We start from the raw sequence: 20,936 nt of genomic DNA, 5'->3' as shown, positions 1-20,936 counted from the left end.
TGAAAGCAAATCCCAAAATGTCCCAAAAAAGAACAGTTCCTTTCACATGAAAGTGTAATTTCATCCTGCAACATTAATGCTCAACCTAACGGACAGAGCTGCAAAAAGTGTCTCCTCCCTGAAGTAACATCGGGCATGATGGATGGCACTTAAAGTACAAGTGTGTTTATCTCACCGCTAGAGAGATGCCCCAGATATGTGGCAGCTACGAGCAACGACTGAGTGATAATACGCTCGCCCACCCACAAACACGAATATGTTTGGTTCAAGTGCTGAAATGTCAGTTTTACTTTGCGCGGAAACACTATTTTACATGACTTATACCCTCCTGTTAAAGTCCTGCTGCTAAACTTAGGCGGAGAGAAGTGAATATTACATTTGAAATGCTAGATTCTTCCATCCAGGTTTACTGAAGAGGCTGGAAAAACACATGCCAGACTTCCCTGATAACTGTGATGTGTGTGTTGTGATGAATAAAGGAGCTCATTGCTACAACTGCTCTGTGTGATATACACTCATTATAGTCTGAGTGGCTGAAGGAAGAGAGGCAGGCGTGGTAATGACAGCCCCCCTCAGCTGGCAGCTCAGCCTCCCACGGTGAAAGCGCCTGGAGAGCACAGTTAAGAAAGCCAGTGAAATTTACAGGCCTGCAGTGGGCCTCCGTATTAGAGGAGGTGAAACATGGATGTTGCCCTCAGGACGAGGACCCTCACTGGGGCAGCACGGCTAAATCACAGAGGAACACAATAGAGGGACTATGCAGTGACAAAGGAGACTCTGTTTCCTGTTTCTGTCAGTTTCTGCAGACGCTCTCTTGAGCAGCGTGGTTTAACGAACCGTCAAGCGCCTGAGTGTTACCTTTTAACCTCACCCAGCAGGGCGACGCTGAGAGCTTCCCAGCAGACTCCTGTTGATCTGCAGCCTTCAGCTACAGAGGCCACTGCTCTTATGTGATGGCACTTACTTCACTTTGACATTTAAATTTTCGCTTTAAATATTTTAGCTGAAAAAAGGAACAAACATTGATGCTCCAGCCAAAAAACACAAAAATAGATAAGAACATAAGCAAATAACTCATATCACGCGTCAACACTGCTGGGTTAGAGTTCTCAGGGTCATGAGAAAGATCAGCTGAGGACACGAGCAGCACAAAACAACACAAACACAGCCAGCGCTAGAACCAGAAAACCTGTCCTTACCTTCACGTAGGCGGTGTAGCGCTGGCACTCCTCCCTGTTGATCTCCAGGCTGAGCTGCCGGCTCATCTGGCTGATCTGAGATCCGCTCTGAGTGAAGTAGACCCGCGCAGGCTGGCTCTTCTGACGCTTATCCACATCAGCTGTCAGGTTGTACAGCAACTCTGAGAGGAGACAGAAATACAGTTACAGCTCATCTTCATCATGCCTGACCGAGGACATGAAGGTGTTCCTTAAACTAGAAAAAAAATGTGCCATAAGCCCAGAAATGTTACCCTTATCTTATTTTGATCATTACATCATAGGTAACGTAACTTAATTAACAAGCTGTCCTCAGAGGGAAATAATGTCCCCAGAACACTGTTAGAAACTAGAAAGGTGACTACTTACACTGTAAATTTTAAAAAGTTGACTTTACTTTACAAAAGTAGACTATTAAATTTAAATCTTATGCGCTAAAAAGTCAAAATTATTAACCTACTTTACATCCTTTCTAGTTATTTCAGTTTGTTTATTATTTATTCAGTCATCAAAAGTTATTTCCCAAAACCACAAAGTGCACCTTTAACGCTTCTTCCAATAAAATATATAATATTGGAGATAAAAACCTCTAACACATAACATGAAGTGACAGCGGTGGTTCTTCGAGTAAAGATAATCTTGAGAAACACTTCAAGTATGCAGGGTTTGGTTTTCTGGTAACAGAAAAAAAACAAAAACATGGGAACAAATAAATTATCGCTCAACGCAGTAAAATGACTGTGAGTGAGAGGGGAGATGGGAACATGGGAACATTTCTTGGTCAAATCATCTGATATTACTCTAACTGAACAAGAGCCCTTTGTTCGGTGTTGTGTAGTGAAAGCAGCGATAATCTCAGTATAATTAATGTAATGTGCCCCATACAGTAGGTTGGTTTTAAACAGTCACGAATTAAGTTCAAATTTTGCACAAACTTTCATCCACGTGTCGACGAACACGTGACGAAGAACTGTGCAGAATCAATTTAATGTGAGCTAATGCCTGAATGACTCCTGACAAACCAAACTAACACATAAAAACAGCCTTTTTGTGCCAATATTTTTCATAGCTTAAGGTAAGCAGACAAGAATGAACAAAAAAAGGAAATTAATTTTGCAGCTGGAGGGGCAGAACTAGTATTACTGTGAAAGAAAACATCTCATTTCAACATTCCTGTTGGTTCCACCCCTGGCTTTAGCGAAACTGAGACACGCAATAACGTCACATCTATTTTCCAATGAGAAATCTTGAGCATGAAGTCAAACTTCACCGCCATTTCCGAGAAAACCATATATGGGCCTCTGGTCATTTAACATCCATTCATCTGAATGAATCAGCCTCAGTCTGTAGTAATTGCTTCAGTGGGTGTCAAACTGCTAAAACAGTGGGAAGGGTGGCAAACACACCCCATTTGGACCAAAGCCTAACTGTTTCCTCCATCCTACAGAGGGAACGCCATGAGCTCACTGCAGAGGAGGCAAAGGAAGGTTTCATTATGGGAGTCACCAAACACATGGTGCTGCACTTTCCATGGCGTTCGCCAGACGTCTAAACAGAGAGGCTTTATTCCTGCGAGCCAAGACGTAGTCATTATGTAACGACAGGGCTCCTGCTCCCCTGGGGGGGCAGCGAATGACCACACCCAAACACTGGAACAGGACTACACCTCGGCACTCGACAGGCACCGCACCCAAGAGCCTGTTAGCAGAGGCTGAAGGGTAAACCATCGACCAAGCGCACACTCAGACACGGGCCAAAGGCTAACCGCACTGTCCGTCGCCAAGCATGGGGAGAATAGCTCACCATGATCATGTTTACAATTTGTCATGTTCAAGGAGAATGAATTTCACTTCCTCACAACACAAAATGAGGGAAATATAATGCATCTGCAGGGGTTTGACAGGATTCTGGATCTACACCAGCAACACATACTAAGATTATTCATGGGGTTGAAGGAAGACACCTTGCCTGGGTGCTGGTCGCCAAGAAATAAAACACCACGACTTCGTCGTTTTTACATTTCTGGTTGAACAGATTAATCAAAAGGTGATACAAAGTGTAAAATACTAAGTTAAAGGTTTGTAGGTTTTTTTTAATTACTTTGGATAGAGGCTAGCTGTTAACCTGTGGCACCAGATGGTTTGTTACACAGAGCCATTTGTAAAGGCACTAATAGAATCTGTTTGGAAAAGGACCCTCACTTTTAAAAAAAATACATGGCACGTGATTGGATGATCCATCTGTCTATCACTGGTGTTCACTGGCCAACTTCAACCAATCAGATCAACAGTAGGAGAGCGCTAGCACCAGCTGAGCCAGCTGGTAAATCAAACTCTTACCAAAGCCAGTCGAGAGTAGAGCGAAAACATCTTTTCAATCGAGAAAAGCTTTTAGTGTCCAGTCCTTATGCTAAGCTAAGCTAATCACCTCCGGGCTCTAGCTCCATAATTACTGCAGCATACTGACACAAGTGGTATCGATTTTGTTACTCTGCAAGAAAGCTAACAAGCCACATTTCCCAATATATCAAACCACAAATGATTAAACTTTTCTGTTTTTTCAATCTGATCTCCATTTAGTTTGCCTACGCTTTGGTCTTATGGAAATGTTTTGGTGTCAGTGGGTGAGAGCAACTAATATTAATCGCAGGTAGCTTAGTTGCTGTTTCTCACCTATCTGCCCGGGCAGCTGTCGTCCCCTGAAGCGCATGCAGACGGTGACATTGAAGCAGTTTAGATTCTGGTGGCCCTCGTGGCACTGCGGCACAGAGATGTTGATGGAGACTGGCAGGAAGATGGAGACGTCCACTGTAATGACAGGCCTGGACCTACAACCACACAAACCGAGACAGGAACACAGTGTGGGAGAGAGTGGACATTAAAATGACTCAGAGGTGGAAAAACATACTGCAGTGTGACAGTGAATGATACGGTCACTCACCTCAGCAGCACCACACTGTCTGCCATGAAGGCCCCGATTGTCACATCTGAAACACAAACATCAGCTTGATTGATTTGGAAAATGACACAAAAAATTTGATATTACCGCAGCATCTGCAGACAGCACTCTCTACACCTGCAGATCCAGAACAATGCACAGAGGTTTTAAACCGTCATGCTGGCTAAGTCTGAGTGTCAGCTGTGGAATGCAGTAAACAAGATGCCTTTATCACGAGTCTTTGCACTGCTGTTGCAAATGAATGAGAGTCCAAAACCATGAACAAAATAAACATGTAATAATCTCATCCGTTCCTATAGGATGTTTTCATCTTAATTTCCCGATTAGATGTGTCGAGAAAAAGTCTTTCAAGCCTTCGTCTCGTATGCTCTGACCGTACCTGCGTATCCGTTGCCATCCATGTCCACGTTGCCTGAGATCGACTGGCCAAACATCTGCAGGCCAGGGTTTACACTGCGCCCAGACAGTTTCTGTAACAGATCATACCAGGCTTCAAACAACACGTGAGCCAACATGGAAAAAATGTGTGATTTGTTTTTTGCTCTGTGTTTGTTTTTCATAGAAGAATGATCGTTGCTTTTAGATTTACAGAAATGTAAATGAGTGTAAACAGCTATATCTCGTTTATTTAATCTGTACACAAACAAGCGTAAAAAAGACAAGTTTCTTTTCTGCGGGTCGCTGTTAGTGTATTCTGTTTTTTTCAACCGTGCTGCGTTATTCACTTTTTCTTAGCTTAGCTTCCTCCATGTAGCTAGCCGGCTAACTGAGCTTCTGAGGCTGAACACAGCTGGGGCACGGACATGTGGTGTGGAGAGGCAGACGCTTTTAAACCTTGCACAGGGATGCATGTCAATGGTGACTGGTGAGAAAGCTGGTGGTTGCCTTCAGTGCGACAGCGGGAACACTGACTACAGTGAATGAGGCAGACTTAAATTGTCCATCGCTACTGTCAAATCAACTTAACAGAGGAAGCTGCACTTTATCCACTGAGAAACCAAAAAAATGACCTTTCTATTTGAATGATAACATTGTTTACAATGACATGTTGCTGCCACACAATGGAGCGCACTTGAGTGGCTGTTCCCAAAATACACCAGCAGACAGATTTGTAATGTGCCTTTTGCGCTCAGTCCCACCCTTCTGGCAATTTCTTCATGTATCTATCACATCAATACATACTATAAAAACCTTTATGATCAAAGTGACAAGTAGCAACGTGTAGTCGCAGACGAGCAAGGGATCATAGAGACACACTGCTGCTGGTTGTATGCCTATAATATTCCTATAATATATCCATGTAACTCAGTCTTGTCTGTCAAGCTTGAGAGGTGTACGTGTGTGTGCGTGCTGGATGGTAGTCTTGGTACAGGGGTTGCTACAATTGGGCCATCCCCCCCTGTTAAAAATTAACAAGAGAAGCCCATGAGAAGTTCTTGTGCTTCATTCAGAGCTACGGTGGTCTTCTGCATATTCCCGAGGCTACATCACCACCTGCGACTTTACCGCACATTACTCAGCTGCTTCAGCTACAGCTACTGTGTCAATACAGGAGGTGAACACATGGTTTTCATCAAAACTTAGCATGCCAAGGAGTAGAGAAACGAGTACACCTCCAAATGCGGTACAAGAGAACAGAAAAATCGATAGATATTAGGATGTTTGACAGCAGACGACGTCCTTACCATGGAGTATTTGCTGATGATTCCTGTGGGATCCCCGTGGTAGATATAAACAGCTCCTGCGTACTCGTCCTCTTTAGGCGCTCCTATGGCCACATCTGAACAGACAGATAGAGGACAAAAGTGTTTCTGTGAAAAGTCTGAATGAGTACATAAACGACCGCATGTGTTTGTGAATGCGCACAACAGCTTTCATTAACCTGTTTACTTTCCGCTGGCCTGTGCCTGGGAAACAAGCTGTTACAGTAAGTCTTAATAGACAATTAAGTGTTGTTAGTGGCCGTAAAAACTTGTGCAACCTCTGAGAGAGTGGAAACAAGACTATAAAGTGCTGGCGAGAGCACTGAAACAACGTCTCCTTATCCCATTTCCACAGCAAGCCCATATATAAACTTTCTTTTTATAAACCAAAACACTTCCATGACATGTGGAGCAGCACACCGAAGCAGAAAGGGTAAAAGAGAATGGCCCTTTTTTTCAGTGAACACCACACAATAATGAACTCATTATGTTAGGATAGAATAAAACAGGTCATTTGTCACTGAAACCAAATGTGTGTTCTGACTTCTACAGTAGCTCTTTCAAATTAAATGGTAGCAGTTCAGTTGTAAATAATAGATTGTCAGTCAGCGAGCGAGTCAGGCTCTTTCGACACGCAGAAGAGTTATACTTCCCAGCTGCCATCTTTCTCCACACACACTCACACACACACACGAAATGTGCCAGGCTGCAAGCCCTGAGGCGTATCTCACACGGAGATGAAACCGGGCAGCAGATTCCAGTCTCGAGTGTGAGACGGACGCCAAGTGGAGCCCTCAAAGCCAAGCCACGCGAATGCCAGGAAAACAGACAGCGTAAATGTATGTCCCGTGCGCACATGAGGGTGAGAGAGGGCAATATTTTGTTAAGATCCTCCTCGCCGCAGGGTAATCAAAACAAAATGTCTGTGAAAATGACATCTCAAGCAGCCTACATTTGCTTGTGGGCTCGTGTGAGGAATATGAACTGTGTGAGTTTATTACTCGCCAGATGAGAGGGGAAATGGTTTTGTTGCATGAAAACAGGACAATGCCACGCAAATAGCAATGAGTTTTATTGTAAAGTAGCTGCTATTGTCTGGATTATAAATTCACAGACCACTGGAGGGCCATAATAAGACTTATATATATATAAAACACGACCCCCATCTGAGGTCTGACCTTTCACCAGTGGCTCCACGAACAGTTCACACAGCCAGAGAAAGTCTAGTTAAGTTTTTCAATTTTTCTCTCTGGTGCATTCAAGGACCATCTGGCATCTGCGACTGAGGCCAAAATGAGCATGATATTTGTTTTGGTTTGTATTGCACAAGCTGATTCATAAGGAGAATATTAAACTCTTGATTACTATTACGAAACAATAATTACACTCCAACAATAAAAACAGAGACATAAAATCTCATTTGGTTACTGTGATGGGTTTTGTAGTGAACAAATTAAAAACAGTGGCTGCCTGCAAGGTAGGAAGTCAATCTTGAAACTTGCAGCATGGTTGTAAAAATGGTCAGCACTACTGTAAAACACAAGTGATTTGTGTTTAATGGACTGGAGCATGTTAAACCCTCAGTGTGGTCCTTTAAGTCAGCGGTTCCCAACCTTTTTGGCTTTTGACCACTTGAAGTAAATCAGTTGCTGCTCGTGACCCCCGACACAGGTTGGTTTCAGATGTCTCTCAGTTGTAAGCAGTCCCCTAAACCTCTCAGGTTGTGTTATTGAGTTATTGTTTCAGGCTCAATAATGTAAGACTAGACCAAATTTCACAGATAAACAAAGAAGAAGAGGTAGAAGGAGAAAAGTGCATCAAAAAACTCTTCTTATTTACTATCCCATCAATCATTTCACAACCCCTCAGATTTATGTTGTGACCCTCTGAAGGAATCCTGACCATCTTAAGTATTTCTGTTTCTCTGTCTTCCCATTGGCAAAATACAGAACGTTGAAACACTAGCATGAGTGTGCTGTCTCTTTAAAAACATAAAAATATATGAAATACTTAAAGCTACTCCAAATTACTTTATATTTTTTGATTTTGGAGGCCCCTGTGGACAAAAGTGGGAGTGTTTCCTCTGTCGAAACCACAAAATATAATGTCAAAAATGAAATTATCTAAAGAAAAATCTCCTCCTGCTTCTTTTTAACTGGCTAACGTACTGTAGTAACGTACTCTAGTCACTGTAACTTTGCCGGGGAAAATGTACACATACATTTGTGTACATGTTAAATCTTCTCACTTATGGTCTTGTTTGCTTATGTAGTTCATACACAGGCATCAGTATGAAACTGAGACTGTTTCATAAACAGTGAAAAACTGCTTGTAGTAGCTTTAAATAATATAAAATTCAGTTTTTAGTTTAGAATAAAATAATATAATATCATACCTTCTACAATTTTTCAGGGGAAAGTGGATGAAAAATCCTACATGTGTAGATAAATGGACTAGGGCTGCAACTAACAACTGTTGATTAATCTGTTGATTTTTTTCTCGATAATCGATCAGTCGATTGGTCTAGAAAATGTCAGAAAATGGTGGAAAATGTCCATCATTGTTTCCTGAAGGCCAACATTAAGTCCTCACATATCTTGTTTAGTCCACAACTCATATATGTTAAGTTCACTGTCACAGAGGAGTACAGAAACCAGAAAACATTCACATTTAAGGAGCTGGAATCAGATCATTTTGAGTTTGTTTTCTTAAAAAGTACTCAAACTGATTATTCGATTACAAAAACAGTTGGAGATTAATTGAATGGTTGACAACTAATGGGTTAACTGTCGCAGATCTAAAGTGGACACAGTTTCCACTGAAACTGACCTTGATATCCATCGTCATCTATGTCTCCGATTGCCGTGATGCATTCTCCAAAGTGTGCATTGAAAGAATTGTCACCAGTCAAAACATCTTGCTCCTCCATCACGCCCTGGAAACAGCAGCAGGAAAGATAACAGTTCATAAACTGAGCTGGCAGGAGAAAAAAGAAAGGTCCTACAGTAAACTACTGCGCTGAAATGATTGCAGCTTTTCTCTGATAAAATTCTTTTGGCCTCGACTGCAGTCGTTTGGCTTCGTTCCAAACAATTTAACAACCAAACAGACAGTCAACTTCCTCGCATAATAACTCATAAATATAAAATGTACAAACAGAAGCTCTAGTCTCAGTCAGTTAAACAATCTCACTGCCGAGTCACACAATGTTCTGCTGTTTTATTCTGGTATCATGATAACAAACACGGGCAGAAGGAAATCAAACATGAGCAGAGCTAAAAATCGACACAGCAGACATTAATAACAGTGCAGAAATGTACATATGTGAAGTTCAAAGACTGGACATACTGTAGTAAAATAAATCTGCAAGTTATGGTGTCATGTTCCCACTGACTCACGGATCCCACTCACATTGCCCTTGCTGAGGTACACAGACACCTGGCCCTCGTCCCGGAGCTGGCTGTGCATGGGTGCCCCCACCAGCAGGTCTGACAGGCCGTCCTGGTTCAGATCAACTGCACACAATGAGGAGCCAAAGTAAGAGCCCATCTGGAACCAAGCCGAGCCACAGAGCAATGGGTCAGATCACAGACACTTCGTTCTTCAGTTCATACGATTGACATACGATTCACGCTTGGACTGGATTTATCTCCCCTTTTTACACCCATACCAATATTAAAGGGATATTTACACAACTTATATCTCAAAGCTGCCCCTACTTCCTTTTATTTACACTGAATGGAAAGCATTAGCTTTGGTTTCTGGCAAGTGTGTTCCTTCTTTAAATCGCTGTCTAAACACTTGACGCAGACATAAACAGTGCAGTTCTGACAACAAAGCAATTAGAGTAGCGTGTCTGCACTGCATCACAAGAATCTACCACACGATCCCTGAGGAAGATTAGGTTTTAAAAAAAATAATGTTGTTATGCTGTTTTCTGATGGAAAACTATAGTTTTAAAATAGCCTCAATGCAAATGTGCTGTATAGTGATTGAAAACAGGAACGTAAGACCACATCCGAGCTCATACCATTTTCCCTGAGGCTTGAAAACTCTTCACCAAAGACCCACCATCGATTTTGAAAATGTAAACCTGTGCAGGAGAAAAAAACACAGCACTGTAGCAAAGCAACAGAAGAAGACTCAACAGCTGGAAGCAGGACGAAAGATGAAGTGCCTACTTTTCCACTGCCGCTGTGCTGAGGTGCCCCTGCAGCTACGTCTATTACATTAGGAGAGGAGAAGTGTCCAGCAGTCACAGCATAACCTGGAGAGACAGATGATAATCAGGCACAGCTTTCTTGATAAATCTGACATTCAACACAAGTAGCTTCATTAAAGGTGCAATTAGTGGCTGCCGTGGAGTGGAGTGGCCCCAGTAGCGTCCCTAATACAGAGGCGATTTACAGCGGCTCCGATCAGTCTACAAATCAGTACACACTCAGTCGATTCTGGCCATATCTCACATATTGCACCTTTAAAAGGTTCTCACCAAGGTAGCTGTATCTGTGTGAGTCGACGTTTTCTTTGATTGGGCTGTAGAAGGAGTCCGAAGTCAGGTTGTACACCTTGATCGTCCCGGTCCAGTAGTATGACCCCGGTGCCCCCATCACCACCAGCTCCTGAAAATGAAATCCCCCACATTCATTCAGATGATTTTCATGTTTATTCACCTTCAGTCTGCTCTGTAATAGACTGCTAAAGGGAAGAAAGAAGAAAGAAAGGAAAACGCTGCTGGGTGAATGTCTGGTTAACCAGTGGCCACAGACTGGTTTGTGCTATCTGGTCTTAACCACACAGCCAGACAGGAGGCCAGCTTAGCTGCCCCCTTTGATGTGATGAGGAATTCAGAGGCTGGGCAAGACTGACAGCTGTAAAATGAGTTGTTCACAGCTATTGTTGTTTTGATGCTCCACAGCTATTAAAGGGACCAGAGCACGACAATCAAGATCCTTTGTTTTTACTAAAAGCGTGGTGCCATTGCTCAACACATCCTGGTTTTCACCACTGATGTTATCTGTGTCGGAGGATGTGACGCTACCACCGAGAGCTCTAACAAACCAAACAGCACAGCGAGGAACTGACTCAGCAGTTTAAATCCCCTGTGCTGTGGTGTCAAACATCTGGGCACCACCAGGCGTGTGCACCACGGTTCAGACAGGGATAAGGTTTAACAGTTGGACATCTTTTCTTTAAATTCCTCACATTCTTTCAAGGAGGGGGGGTCGTTCAAATGCTTTAACAGATCGACACTGACGCCCTCGGTCTTTGATGATTGTGTCTTTGGGTTTGAAACAGTAGGTTCATTGTGGAATCCACCGCTATCACAATCTTTTCCTTCCTAAAGACCAAAAGACTTCTCTTAAGTGTTATTTACAGGTTTCACATGAAGTCGACTGAACCGTCTCATGCTGCAGTAAAACTCCCACATACGAGCTCCTCACCTGTACAGCTCTTTTCAGCTCTTGTGTTGTGTTTATTTATTATGGTTTACGTCACAGAATGATGAAACTAAGCCCGACTAAACATTACATCATACACTGTTACAAGTATGAGTCTTCATAACAGCCGTGAACAAGACTTTCAAAGGCTCTTTGATGCTTTGAATTCGTGGGAAACGTTCCAACCGTTAGCAGGCAGATCATGTGAAATGATCCCATTTTAGTATCTGTGACAGGGAAACCATTCTTATGCGAGCATGCATGAGTCTGTCATGCACGTGTCTTTAAATGTGGGGAAGTAAATGAAGAGTTTTAGGCCAATTATTTTCATTATCAGTTAATCTGACATGACCTAAAGTTAATTGTTAAACTACGGTTAGGATCCTGCCACCGTTAAATATCTTTGCCCCCAGTGTTTCATAACCACATTTGAAGGATCATTGCAAAGATCTGTAGTATATCAGAATTTTTTTCCTCCTGCATCAACAATCAGATGTCTTGTTTTATCTGTCAAATGGTCCAAAACCTGAATATAGTCAGTTTACAGTGGCTACGTTTACATTCACAATAATTTCCCACTATTATTCCAAATATGACAACATTCAGAATTGGATACAGGTCATGAAAACAGCATATTCCGCTTGGATATTCCTAATATCACACCTAATCTTCTGAATGTGGCATTTTCCGATTAAGACATGTGCGATATGCTGGTGTTATTCTTGTTTTAGAAGCATTCTCTGGACATTATTCAGCGCATTAGGAATATGCGTCACAATTGTTTTTTTTTTTTTTGTTTTTCATGCACAGAAGAAAAGCCCATATTTCTGGTCGGAAGGACAAACACAACTACTTTAAAAAATTTAAAAAAGACTTCAAGAAAGGTTTTTGGATTTGCGTGAATATTCATTCTCCACAGCGCTTAAATAGGAGGGGCGCCATTACATTAATCGGAGTATGCACAGCTGCATGTTAACAGGAATATTAGTGGAAAATTAATTTTCATTTGCCGTGTAAACAACTTAGTCGCAATGTTCTCTTTTTTCAGAATAAGTGCAAAAAACAGAATTCTGTGTGCATGTAAACGTAGCCAAAGACATAACAGTGAGAAAAAGCAGCGAGTCCTCACACTGGAAATCCAGAGAATGATGATGTTTCTGCCAGAAAATGACTTTAAAAAAATATTTAAACTCAGAAGCTAAAATAATATTATTTAGCTTTGGTAAAATAAAGAACATAACACCCTCTCCGGGCACAGCTGTGCTCCGTGGACACATTTTAAGTCCCCTTCAGTCTACTGTACATTACTGTCTGTTCCAAATTGAGCGTATCTGTAATTTAAGACTTGTAATGGACCTCTACAGAACATGTCGCTCACGGGGAACATCAGGAAAGAATTATATTGCTAATGTATTGAAAACAAAATGTCCAAACTAGTCAAGTATACATGTATCCCTTGTATGCACATTTTTTCCTGTCAAACTATATTTGAGCTTAAATGCATTTATAGGTTAAATCAGTTTGACCTTCCTCCCACCACTTCTGCTCACTGCACCGGCCTCATCTTCCAACAGACAAAGATAATCAAAGATACAAAAAGGCCTTGTGCAACCAAGGATGATGTCACATGTTAAAACAAACACAGTAGCACATCTATGCTATAGAGACAAGGAAAGTCATATTTTCTTAAACGCTTTATCTTGTGGAACCACACCAGGTCAAGCGAGGCCGCTGCAGCCTTCCCTTCAGTATGGAAACATAAGCTAACAGTTATCAGCAGTTAGTCAGCACAGCGTCGGCTGCTTTGAAACAAATACTCATGTATATCTGAGTGTAGAATTCAGATTTTCCACATCATTTGACATCTTAAACAACATGGGAGGAGAGAAATCCCCCTCGCCCACATATATAATGTCTCTGCTAACGATTCCCATAATACCACACAGTCAAAGTCAACAAAGAGTGAGGGAAAAGAGGTTCTTTTACACATTAGGCATGTGGTAATGTTAACGGTAATCATGCTCTCGAGGGAGAATGATAAGAAAAAAGGGACAGTAAGAGCGATTGATGATTGAATGGAAAGGTGAAGCTCTTGACAACAGAGTTTGAAGACAACAAACAACTACCTCCATGTTAGACCAACAGAAAGAGAGCGTTACATGGATTAAAAAGATGAACAGGAACTGTCACTGACCTCCGTAAAAACTCCCGCTATCCCGGCTTGGCACGAGCCGTGCTCTTCCCCATACTTCTGCTTATAGTCTGTAAGAAAAAACAAACCACAAATTATTTCACTGTGTGCCTGAGCCAGCATTTACTGGAGTTTTTCCTGCATTCCATATGGAGCTAGTCAAAGTCCCAGTCCCATCCGCGAGGAATCTGGGGGCAGAAAGCTAGACCGAGAGAAGGGGTGCAACGCCACATTCAACACCGCTTACTTGTGGGGGGACACAGTGCTCTCAGGTTACAAAAATATTGAGTTTGGATCTGGTGAAAATGCACTGTAAATACGGTCCCATGCAAAGTCTAGTCTGGCTTCTCCGCAACTGCTGGCAACCAGAGTTACGGAAGGAAGTGAAATCCTGACCTGGGAGCACAATTAGGGCGTAAAACAGCCTTTGATAAATAGCTCTGAGTCACAAATCAAAACACATGAAGGACACATTTGCATGAGTCAGCGTAAAATGTTATGCAGTGCATTATTTTTTCGACTGGAACTGGATTTTAAGTGTTGCAGAGGGCTCGCTAGAGAAAACAACCTGCAGCCCAAATGGATTTGATTTACTGCAATCATAACATAAATGTGATTTCTAGACCGTGCAAGCAAATCTGTCCTTAAACGCACCTGATTTCTGGAAAATCAAGCAAAAGTCTGTGGCATAATTACACCTTTATAAAAATGTTTTCATTTTGCAAAAAGGTGCACAGGGAATACAAACTCTCCATCTCCAATGTATTCAGTTTAACAAACTGTCCAGTGGTTAGAGCTGGCTGAAGGAGAGCGATCACACTTCAAGGCTCTCCTGCTACTAGTCTTCGGTGCCAAAACACCAATCAGAGCCCAGAAGCAGATGTGAGGCTTAAAGAGATCACGTGCAAAGATAAAAGGTAACCACAAAAGAAGAGGATAAACAGACCAAAGCAGTGGTTCCCAACCTGGTGGTCTGGACCCCTCGAGGGGTCCCAGGATGAATCTGACATGTCACAAGATGATTAAAGGAATAAGTCTACAGTCATGCTAGCAGCTTTGTGTGGCTGTAAATAGGCACAGTAGTGCTTAGAGCTAAATGCAGGTCAGGTAATGTCAGTGCTAACATGTTGATTATCAGGTCTAATATCCACCAACTTAAGGCTCCAATACGCTTCATCAGCACTGCTTGTGACCCTGACATCTTTCACACCTCGGGCTGCTCCAACCGACCTCAAAAGCTGGCCAACGAGCTTTTGAGGTGAGACCATTTGTGATTTTGAACTTCTCTTCTCGCTTCCTTTACTCAGCTGTTTTTATGTCACATTTTATGTTAACAAAAGACAGAGTACAGCACTTTGAATTCCTTCGAGGAGAGACTGTGAAATATATTATCCACATGACATTAACGATATTGTGTCTTCCAGTCTCTCTTGCTGTTCACCTCTCTTTCCATTATTAACATGTGGAACAACCATTAACACCTTCGATTTCCTACATGTCACGCAAACCAGTTCTCTTCTCAATATCCGACTTAAATTTGTGTTTTACTTGACCACCGTAAGTGCCTCTACTTTACCTTCATAACAGGGGATGAGCGGTTTGGTCCTGCCCTGCAGGGTGGGGGGAATGATGGAGCAGTACCCATGCGGAAGGATGTGCTCTGAGTCGTAGTAGACGTTTTTCCAGCGGTGGGCACAAGCCTGCGAGAGAAAAGCATGAACGGAAAACAACTTCAGACACATGCTCACTCTGTAAACACAAACACTTCAGACTGCAGGATAGTTTAGTCCCCGTCCTCGCTGAGCTGGAGTCAGAGTGTCTCTGTGGCTGTCAAATGATCGTCACTGATGAGAGGGGGAATTAAAGCCCATCCATAACCCTGACCATAAGAGCCATGGTCTGTGGTGTGAATATCTCCGCTGCTGCATGAAAACTGTGTCCCAAGTTAATCTTCGCAGTGACATTTGTGTTTTTAGAAAGTTTTCATTTCAAAAAGCAGCTCCTCCAGGCAGCCTGAGGAGCCAAAACGTTCAGCGAGTAGACGAAAAAGCGGATCAAAAGACAAAAGAACAAACTCCTACTTTATTATGCTGCTGCTGAAACAGACAGAGAATAATTCTCAAAACAATATTTTGCTGCTGTGCTTTTTCAGAAGTCCACACAGATCGGTGAGCAAACAGCATAATGTAGACTCGATTTCAAACTCTGCACAGATCAGGCCACATAAATGTGTAAATGTGGGAATAATTTAGTACCCAAGGGGGCTGGTGGTGGGGCTCCTGCGGCTCTGGGGACAGATCTGGACGCCTCTGTGCAGACAAAGTTCACTTCATTTCCCCTCGCACTGTTTAACTCCTCCAGCCCCCTCACCCTGCAGACACACACACGCACGCACACAGCCAATCTAAATGGATATAAGAGCTCGGCAGATTGTGGGCGCACACAGAGCGCCAGATGACAGCCTGGAAGCAGAGAAACAGGACAGCTTGGCCGACGCTAGTAGCAATACCAGCATTAAAAAAAGGATCAGCTGACATAAACAAAGAAATGGAAGCTCTTGCTGCAAAAGAAGCTTTTACAGTTGGAGTGCTGAGTCTGTGCTGTTGTCGTCTCCCTGTTCAGTTAAAGGCCTCACTGGTCACAAACAAGGCCTTCACTGAAAAGCCCAGATGAAATCACCCCAAAACACATCTGCCAAGCAGCCGTTTCCCTCCTCTCGCACAGGAACGTGCAGTCCATTCGGATGAGATAGAAAAAAAACGGGGCACAGCAACACGTGGCTCTGGAGAGTCCCCACCTTTCATTTTATCATGAACCCAATCTGTGTGCAGCTAAAAACCAACTCTACCCTCAAATTCCCAAAACTGACAACTCCAAGAAGTCTTCAAACCTTGACTGACGAGTAAAGCCAAGGCTAACGGTTTGAAACTCAGGCCAATACATTCCACTGAGGTATAAAAGACAAACATTTTGAAAGGAATAGGGGTTTAACAGACCAAAACAGTTATCTGGACGCTGCAGAGGGAGACATTCTTGTGATTTCTTTGACTCCCAGAGGAGGCGGTCGATCCGCAACAGGTATTAAAACACTTTCACACCTGCCACGAGCGTTTAAAGAATCGTCCACTCAACCGCCCTGGACTGTTCGCTCTAGTTTCGCGGGGTTAACGTTTAATCAAAGGCCGCCCTTGGACCACCGCAGAGGGGCTGAAGCCTAAACAAACTCTGCCAGCTGCCCTATGATCTCTGTGCAAACACCCAGCTGAGCACCTCTGGGATTAGCACCACTAGTTAGTCTATTTCTCCAAATCCCTCTCTCAGTTCTTATAAACAGCAATCTACTCTTGACAAACCCTGTTCCACTGACTCGTCCAGCTCCAAACACGAGGTAAATGTTTCACAGTGTTATGTAACCGCACAGCAGTTTCCAAATCTGTCTGACTTTAGTTGTTACTCGAGCTTTGAATATGCAAAAAAAAAAAGAAAATCATCATTTAAGCTCTTACTTGTGCAAAAAGCTTGTAAAGAAAAGGTCTTTCTGAGCTGTAATGTTGAGACCAGCTGTGGTTTAACAGTGCGGTCCGTTTGTAACAATGATGTGGGTTTAATCAGGTCTGCTTTTACGAGTGAACATGGTTCGCATTAAAAAATTTGTTGACGTGACTGTGCCGTCGTCGTCCCCTGGCTCACCAGTATTTTGCCATCAGCCTTGTCCTGGCGGGCCAGGCTGACCCCCATCCACTCATCATCCCTGTCTCCCTGGCACGTCTTCCCACACGACTCTCTCGGCTTGTTTCCTGAAAGACAATGAGAGCAGTTAGCAGACGTTGAGTCATCAGGACGGAGGATGTCTTGGAGCGAATAAGTTGTTGCTTGTTAGCCATTGTCAGCTTTTTTCAGTCCTGGGATTTATTCTTCATTTCCCCTGAATGTGATTTTTATACACAGTTGACAGTTTAAAATTCTGTCGACCAAGGCAACATTTTCTTCTCGGTTAAAAAATTTCACAACAACTCTTCTGTCATTGTACAGTTCTGACAGTCAATACTGTAAGTCACCTTCACTCAAGAGAAATATCTATCTATCTATCTATCTATCTATCTATCTATCTATCTATCTATCTATCTATCTATCTATCTATCTAAGGTAGTATAGCCAAACAACACTGGAATTTGAGGTTGATATTATCATTAATATTAGTGAATTAAACAAGTCTGACAGCTTCAGAATCTTGTTGACGGTACAGTGTCTTGTAAAAGGGTGAATGATGTCTCTATCACTTGTTTCTGATTCTTACATGACGGGACTCTGTAGATATAAAAGGCTCATTCTAAGGTAATGAAAACACTGATTTCAGGTAATTATACACTAATGAAAACATAACTATGAATATTTTTAATCCATATATTTGGATATATAACTGGACCATTGACACATAACCTAAACAAACATTTCTTTTCAATACGAATCCCTTTAGGGCTGCATGATATTTGATATGGTATTTTTATGATTGAGTAGTTGACCAATTATTTTCTTAATCTGTCCAGTAAAGCAACAGAATGTAACTTCCTGGTTAAAGATAGTTGATTGTTCAGTCTCATCACCAGGTCTTCAAATGCTGATGCTTTGGGTTGGCGTCTGACCCGAGCTGCCAGCCCAGAGTGTCAGTATTTAACCATCTGGGGATGAGACTCAACAGTCAGCTATCTTTAACCAGGTAGTTACGTTCTGTTGCTTTGATTGTTTGGTCAATAAAACATCAGAAAAAAAATGAAAAATGCCCATCAACAATTTCCCAGTGGACATCATTTAGGCTTATAGACTAAACAACTCATTGACTGAGAATCTTCATCAACAACTCGTTGATTCATTGAGAAAATAATCAACAGATTGATCGACAATGAAAGTAATCGTTAGTTGCAGCTCTATAAAGATGATTAAGAACAAGGTGACCAAATGAAAGCTTTTGCATAAATTCCACATTTCTCTTTTTAAGAGTCCAGACTTCCCTTATCGTCCCCCTTCTCCAAGTTTTATTCTCTTTCTCCCTGAAGACAATTGATTCAGCACAATGGCATGTAGCTGCTCTCAGTCAGTGTATGTTCTCTGAGTCCAGCTCCTCTGGTCCATGTGGTTCACTGAGCACCGGGCTGGGGCACGTTCACTGTTATAATGTATTAGTTTCTCTGGTGACACATTGACTGATCATAGGGGTTAATATTAAAGCCATGCCTGCACCCCGGCTCTCCTGACCACAACAGAAGAGCCTGGGAGTTGGAGGTCTGAGGGGGGTAACGCTCAACTTTTTGGCACACGTGCTTGGAAAATATTAGCAGGGGCATAAATCATATTTATCAAAATATTTATGGACCTCTGCACACAGAACCCCCTTTTCTTTTTTCTCAGTATAGCAGGTTGAGAGCTAAAAGAACAACTGTGGCACTGTTATGAGAAGTATAAGGCTGCATTATTCTGATAAAACAAAACAGATGCTTGGGGGAGTTTGAGCAACGAGTGGACAAGAAGAGGCTGCAGGAAAGTCCAGCATGCATGTGTGTGAGAGAGCTTTTCAGTGTTAGACTGTTTAAGTTGTGTGTGTGGGGGTGCATGTGTGTTCCTGCAGTTAGTGTGGATATACTGCATGCTCTTGTGTTTGTGCTGCAGGCAGGCAGGCAGTGGTGACTGACCTCTTCCCAGATCCATCTCCGTGCAGCGGCGCTCTGGGTTGCTGTGAATTCGACACTTATACACAGCTCCGGGGGAGTGCACAGAGCTACTGTAGGTAGAGTTTGCCCTGGGAGCCCCTACTATTACCCTGCAGACATGAGGAGAGGGGAGAGGATGGGCCAAACACCTTCTCTTTAAACTGTGTCCCTAAAACTTTTGATTTCAAAGAAAATCTGTCTCTGGCAGGAGCAGAAAGTTACATCATGAACAAAAGTTGCTTTCCATGCAGAATATCACTCATTATTGTTTACGTTGAATGGGCGTGGATGCAGCCTGAGCTCCGAGAAGTTCAACATTTGCTCCAAAAGCACAATTTACAGAAAATCACAGCATTTCCAGGGAAAATCACAAGACGGGACTCACCAGCGTGTGTTGTCATGATAGTGCTCCAGCACAGAATAGCCAAAAAAACTAGAATTTGGTCCGCGGAACACCAGAGGATGTTCTAAGTCTATATTGTAAGAATAAGCCACTGAAATAGAGAGACAGACATAAAAAACATTTTGTAATCCCGTTTTTTGTCCCCGAAGCGGAGCCATCCCTTTGCGCATCATGCGTAATAACGCGGTTAAAGTGTCCAAAAAAAGCAGAGGAGGGGGGAAAAAAAGAACCAATAATGAGGAACTGTCAGCTAAACTTTTACAAAACTATCTTTCACTTATTTCTTCCCGGTGTGGAGCAGCATGCAGGCTGTGATGGCATGAGGAGAGGCTCGAGGAGGAGAGTTAACGGTCCGGTAAATAACGGTGCGTCAGCTTCTCTCCATTCTGTGTCAATCTGACAAAGTTGTTGCTCGCAGGCTCCCTGTCGTGGAGATAAATGTGGTCAGGGGTGTCAAGTTAAGCAGAGGAAGACAGGAAACAAGAGCAGTTCGACTCAGAATAAAAGCATCGCTGCTGTTAGGACAGCTGAGGGGTTTTAATGTGAAAGCTGGAACCGGAAGCCGTGTGTTTATCTTGGCGCGGTGACACGGGGGGACGCGGTCATGGAGAGACGCGAATGGTTTTCTGAGGCGCAAAGCATCACATTTCAGCCGTGGGGTTCAGGGGCTCTGCTCACCTCGGCTGAGAGATGAGGGCGCACTGCTGCCATCTAACGTTTCACACTCACAATGTGCATTTTCATATTTTTTAAAAAAAGCTTTACTTTCAAGGAGAAGTTCACAGATTTATGCTCATTCGAGAGTTGAGTTTAAATCAGGGACAGAGCAGTCTGTCTGCACAACTGGACAACAATATGAGTAAACTCCAAAAAAGAGCTTTAGATGCAACTGTCAAGTTCCCCTCTGATGTGGTTTCTTCTCTGTCCCCTTAAAACAAAGCAGTTGTGACCACTCAGCTACAGACTGATTTTAATTTGCTTATTTGATGTGACAAAATGAAGGATCAACATTTACAAGAAAAAAAAAGCAAAGATAAGCAGAATTTTGTCACAGAATTGTGTTGGTTTGGGACCAGAATGCTAGAGTTACACATCCCTTCATTCATATGTATGACTACACTTTACATATTCTCTTAATATGCACATGAACCACGTCTTTAAATAAAGTATTTTATAATCCATACAGTATTCCAGTATTCTCTGTGACATGGACTCTGAGTACATACTAATAGAATAGAATAGAATAGAATAGATATACTTTATTGATCCCAAGCTGGGAAATTAAGGTGTAGCAGCAGCATTACACACAGAGACGAAT

General features: G+C 42.6%; 1 protein-coding gene across 1 annotated transcript in view; it reads right to left on the bottom strand.

The window, feature by feature from the left end:
- The window catches only part of itga9 (integrin, alpha 9), a 55,504-nt gene extending 35,501 nt beyond the window's left edge, over positions 1-20,003 (bottom strand). The window contains exons 1-15 of the mRNA XM_073481309.1: positions 19,601-20,003; positions 19,198-19,325; positions 17,201-17,307; positions 15,087-15,210; positions 13,514-13,581; positions 10,371-10,500; positions 10,060-10,145; positions 9,909-9,971; positions 9,290-9,427; positions 8,708-8,813; positions 5,861-5,955; positions 4,555-4,645; positions 4,158-4,203; positions 3,890-4,044; positions 1,200-1,360 (exon numbers count right to left, since the gene is read on the bottom strand). Coding sequence (XP_073337410.1) covers positions 1,200-1,360; positions 3,890-4,044; positions 4,158-4,203; positions 4,555-4,645; positions 5,861-5,955; positions 8,708-8,813; positions 9,290-9,427; positions 9,909-9,971; positions 10,060-10,145; positions 10,371-10,500; positions 13,514-13,581; positions 15,087-15,210; positions 17,201-17,307; positions 19,198-19,325; positions 19,601-19,791 — 1,689 coding nt within the window. The 5' untranslated portion in view covers positions 19,792-20,003. The remainder of the gene's footprint in view (positions 1-1,199; positions 1,361-3,889; positions 4,045-4,157; positions 4,204-4,554; positions 4,646-5,860; positions 5,956-8,707; positions 8,814-9,289; positions 9,428-9,908; positions 9,972-10,059; positions 10,146-10,370; positions 10,501-13,513; positions 13,582-15,086; positions 15,211-17,200; positions 17,308-19,197; positions 19,326-19,600) is intronic.
- Between the last annotated feature and the right edge of the window lie 933 nt (positions 20,004-20,936).

Source organism: Pagrus major, chromosome 15, assembly GCF_040436345.1.
Source record: "Pagrus major chromosome 15, Pma_NU_1.0".
Classification (NCBI taxonomy): domain Eukaryota; kingdom Metazoa; phylum Chordata; class Actinopteri; order Spariformes; family Sparidae; genus Pagrus; species Pagrus major.
This window is presented reverse-complemented; position numbering and strand designations above follow the sequence as displayed.